Source organism: Centroberyx affinis, unplaced genomic scaffold (genome assembly GCF_046629955.1).
Source record: "Centroberyx affinis isolate AG114_WGS23_722 - 3 ecotype Tasmania unplaced genomic scaffold, CSIRO-AGI_Caff_v1 ptg007046l_1, whole genome shotgun sequence".
NCBI lineage: Eukaryota > Metazoa > Chordata > Actinopteri > Beryciformes > Berycidae > Centroberyx > Centroberyx affinis.
Window position 1 is genome coordinate 44,935 of NW_027283573.1, and position 5,070 is coordinate 50,004.

The 5,070-nt window shown below is 50.0% G+C and overlaps 1 protein-coding gene across 1 annotated transcript; it reads right to left on the reverse strand.

Moving 5' to 3' along the window:
- Positions 1-2,990: 2,990 nt before the first annotated feature.
- On the reverse strand, positions 2,991-4,682 carry LOC139639290 (DNA-directed RNA polymerase II subunit RPB1-like). The gene is made up of 3 exons (XM_071513375.1): positions 4,506-4,682; positions 4,104-4,151; positions 2,991-3,758 (listed from the first exon to the last, which is right to left on the reverse strand). Exons 1-3 carry the CDS (start codon positions 4,680-4,682, stop codon positions 2,991-2,993), a joined length of 993 nt encoding a protein of 330 aa, XP_071369476.1.
- Positions 4,683-5,070: the final 388 nt, after the last annotated feature.

Consider the following 5,070-nt stretch of genomic DNA (forward strand, 5'->3'; position numbering starts at 1 on the left):
GAGGAGAAACAGATCCGACCAACACAGTAACAACAGGATCCAGAGGTAGTAAAGTCAGTTCCGATGCTACTGAGTTTCTAAGAAGCATTAAGACACCAGAAGGGATTGCATCAAAAACTAAAGCATATTCCCTTGGTGGTATAGGAATACCATAGTTGTCTAGAAGTTCAGAGTGTGACATTAATGAGCCACTAGAATTGAGGAGTTGATTAACCCGATAAATTCCATGGACAAACCAGTTTTCCAAGAATAATGATTTGTGTTTATATAATATGTCTCTATTGTTCCAGATGTAGTATCTGTGGGGGGAAAAATTATGTTTATAAATTAAAGACCACGAAAGGAGCATTTGTTTGTGAAAATGTGACAATTTTAAGGGGATTTTTTCAATATTGTTTATCACCAGAGATTTAATTAAATGCGGGCCTGAGGATATTACAAGGAAGCGTTGCCCTGCATTTACTGCATTCACACAAAAGGTGAATGACAGATCAAAGTGCCTACTGTGTGATGGAATACCTAAATGCAATACACTCTTTGTATGTGTGAGTGTGTGTGAGTCAACGGCAAAGACATGCACACACAACCCGAGCAACCTTTGTGTTTCTTCGTGGAGATCAAGTTCAGTCTTGTCCTGCTTCGTTTCCTCGAAGGAGGATCCAGACAAGGTTTACAATCACACTGAAACTATTTAGACTGCAGTGAGGATTACAGGGTATGGCGAGGCATGAGACTGGTGTCACTACTCAGGCAAGGCAGCCCACGCATATTGATCAGATGGTGGCACTATAACAAGCAACTTAACATTTCGGCCAATAACTTCTGAACCGTGTGTCGTAGACTGAAAATTCTTGTATTCATAGATTCTTTGGAAGGTGTCGAGTCCAACCCATATATCACTTTCAATGTCCACCATATTCTTTTTGGGACCCCAGGAAGAATAGCTGGCACCTGCATGTACAGCTAATGGGGATCCTTATCAATAAACAATAAACAATGTCCACCATATTCTATTGTCCACCATTTTAAAATGATTTAACACTTTTTTCACAACTCTTCCTAGGCTGTTCATCTGATTCACACGAAACTCGGTGTGGAGAATCTTGGGACCGTCCTCTTTCAAAGTTGTATAAAGGTTATTGATAGGTCAAATGGTTTGGCTTTTATCGACCAATAAAGCTTTAATGAAACACGCCCCAACACTAAATTGGACATAACTCATTAATTGTTCATGTAATCAAGCCAAAATTTGCAAAAACACAGTGAGGAGTGTTGCTTGAACACACCAACAAAAGCATTTTGAGCTCTACCACTAGTCTGAAATGAGATATCCATTTAAGAATATTAATGCCTACTCTTACAAATGAAATGGGTTGTAGCCATGAAAGTAAAGTGCATCATGGGTCATTAAGACTTTGTTAGTAATGCTTTTAAAAGGATACGTCCGGTGATTACATACTGTACATGGAGTATTTGGATCCACAGACAATATTGGCTCAAGTCAGCTGTTGGTTGAACCAGTGAGCTCCACTCCCTCTTGCTAACAATGAGTCCAAACTGTTCCTCAAAATATCAGTTTGTGGCTCCACAGGGAGTTGCGGAAACATGACTCCAGGCCGTGGATAGAAATATGATCGCCACATCGTTTTCACAGACTGGCTTGTGGAGATATTTTGACAAACCCTGTTTGGACTCATTTTTAGCTGGCAACAGCTCGCCGTTTCATCTGACAGCCTATTTTGTCTGTGGGTCCAAGTACTAATGGGAGAGAAATTATATTTATGTCCAAAATATCCTTTAAGCATAATATGGTAGGCTACATGTTGATATTTAGGAAGCATATTTTCCTCCAATTGATAGCATTTTGGAATGAATCTTGCACTGCTATTGCACATTTAATCTCCAGAAATTACATCATGTTATCCAACTTGTGCTCATCTCAAATTCTCAGTTTGTGCAGGATCGGCTTATGCCCACCCAAAGGACATCATGTGCAGGATGTCACTCACCATTTCCTATTTGCTCCCTTAACATGGCCTGAGGGTGGAATGCAGAACAAGACAGAAATGCCTCACATTCACAACATGCTGTTGCTTTTTGGAGAGATGTGCAAATTAGTACTGAGAAACATTGACCAATAGATTGTCAGCAGCAGTATCCTTCATGCAGTTATGGGCCGAGTGCCCAGTAGAAACAGGAAGGCATCACAAATAGGAGACAAGTCCCCCTCAAAGTTCAGTCCTTCTTGCCCTTGCGCCCCCCCCCTATAAAATGCATGAAGGAAGTAGTTTTATTCTGAAGGCCTGGTGTTATTATAAAATCTCTTAAATTGATTTTAAGGGAGAAGTAGTAGTTTTAATTGAAATCTTTCAGAGGATTTCTGGGGAGGACCCTAGAAATAGTGGTGACACCTTGACTGCAGCATGTTTTCCTGGTGCAGAGCACAGTCTAGGCAATTGCCAGGAATTTCTTGATCTGTTGATTAAGACCCTGAACTTTGTTCATTAGTTATTAAGACAACTTGAGTTGCAGAAGTTTTAGCTCAACCAGACTGTCAAATGATGTCAGACAAAGCAGAGTGAATTTCATGCAGTTTATTTTCAGATGGATACAGTAGCTGCCATGCCAGGTGAAGAGGCTCATTTCAGGGTGTAGTTCCAGGACCTGAGGACAGGAAAAAAAAACACTGCATTACACTTCCTTTAGTGACCTACACAATGCAACCATTACTCTCCTGCAAGACTAGACCATATGAAGCAAGATCTCTTCAGGATCTGACATTTAACCAGCAACCTTGACCAAGTTTACAAGACCCTCATGTCAGTTCCTCAGATGTGTTGCTTGCCCTTAAACCTCCATAGAGCATTCCATCTGCTTCAACTACTACCCATAGCTACCACAACAGATTTCCTTTTGTGGAAATATCAAAGCCAACAAGCAATCAATGCAGCGTCTTCACATACCCATTTGCAGCCAAATTGCAGATGGAATCAGATGGGCTGCTGCAGCTTGGGCTGGTAACTGGGCAGCTGAGGCTGGTACACGGGCTGCTGGGGCTGGTAACTGGGCTGCTGGGGCTGGTAACTGGGCTGCTGCTGGTGGGGCTGGTACACGGGCTGCTGCTGGTGGGGCTGGTAACTGGGCAGCTGAGGCTGGTACACGGGCTGCTGCGGCTGGTAACTGGGCTGCTGCTGGTGGGGCTGGTACACGGGCTGCTGCAGCTTGGGCTGGTAACTGGGCAGCTGAGGCTGGTACACGGGCTGCTGGGGCTGGTAACTGGGCTGCTGGGGCTGGTACACGGGCTGCTGCAGCTTGGGCTGGTAACTGGGCAGCTGAGGCTGGTACACGGGCTGCTGCGGCTGGTAACTGGGCTGCTGCTGGTGGGGCTGGTACACGGGCTGCTGCAGCTTGGGCTGGTAACTGGGCAGCTGAGGCTGGTACACGGGCTGCTGGGGCTGGTAACTGGGCTGCTGGGGCTGGTACACGGGCTGCTGCAGCTTGGGCTGGTAACTGGGCTGCTGGGGCTGGTAACTGGGCTGCTGCGGCTGGTAACTGGGCTGCTGCTGGGGCTGGTAACTGGGCAGCTGAGGCTGGTACACGGGCTGCTGGGGCTGGTAACTGGGCTGCTGCGGCTGGTAACTGGGCTGCTGCTGGGGCTGGTAACTGGGCAGCTGAGGCCTGTACACGGGCTGCTGCAGCTTGGGCTGGTAACTGGGCAGCTGAGGCCTGTACACAGGCTGCTGCTTTTTGTAGCTAGACTGTTGCGCAATTCCATAAGCTGTTGAAATGGGTTTTAAACTAGAGCCCAAAATATTTCCTCCCTGAGCAGAACCAGTATTCCATGTACCAACTTTGCTTCGGGGAGTGAAATTTGTTTGTGGCTTTGAGTCATCACTTGACTGTGTAGGCTGTCCAAAATCCCACATGGCAGCTTTGCTTTGGATAACACCAGAGTTGGTTTCAGGCTTGGGCTGGTAGCTAGGCTGCTGCGGCTGTGGCTTGGGCTGGTAGCTAGGCTGCTGCGGCTTGGGCTGGTAGCTAGGCTGCTGCGGCTTGGGCTGGTAGCTAGGCTGCTGCGGCTTGGGCTGGTAGCTAGGCTGCTGCTTGGGCTGCTGCGGCTTGGGCTGGTAGCTAGGCTGCTGCTTGGGCTGCTGCGGCTTGGGCTGGTAGCTGGGCTGCTGCTGCGGCTTGGGCTGGTAGCTAGGCTGCTGCTTGTGCTGCTGCGGCTTGGGCTGGTAGCTAGGCTGCTGCGGCTTGGGCTGGTAGCTAGGCTGCTGCTTGGGCTGCTGCGGCTTGGGCTGGTAGCTAGGCTGCTGCGGCTTGGGCTGGTAGCTAGGCTGCTGCTTGTGCTGCTGCGGCTTGGGCTGGTAGCTAGGCTGCTGCGGCTTGGGCTGGTAGCTAGGCTGCTGCGGCTTGGGCTGGTAGCTAGGCTGCTGCGGCTTGGGCTGGTAGCTAGGCTGCTGCTGGGGCTTGGGCTGGTAGCTAGGCTGCTGCTGGGGCTTGGGCTGCGGCTTGGGCTGGTAGCTAGGCTGCTGCTGGGGCTTGGGCTGGTAGCTAGGCTGCTGCTGCGGCTTGGGCTGGTAGCTAGGCTGCTGCTGCGGCTGCGGCTTGGGCTGGTGGTCGATGTGCTGGACATTAGGTCCAAAAGCTGCACCTCCCTCAGCAGAGCCAAAATCCCACATGCCAGCTTTGCTTTGGACAACACCATAGTTGGTTTCAGGCTTTGGCTGGTAGCTAGGCTGCTGCGGCTTGGGCTGGTAGCTAGGCTGCTGCGGCTGTGGCTTGGGCTGGTAGCTAGGCTGCGGCTGCGGCTTGGGCTGGTAGCTAGGCTGCTGCTTGGGCTGGTAGCTAGGCTGCTGCGGCTGGTAGCTAGGCTGCGGCGGCTTGGGCTGGTAGCTAGGCTGCTGCGGCTTGGGCTGGTAGCTAGGCTGCTGCGGCTTGGGCTGGTAGCTAGGCTGCTGCGGCGGCTTGGGCTGGTAGCTAGGCTGCTGCTGGGGCTTGGGCTGGTAGCTAGGCTGCTGCTGGGGCTTGGGCTGGTAGCTAGGCTGCTGCTGGGGCTGCTGCGGCTTG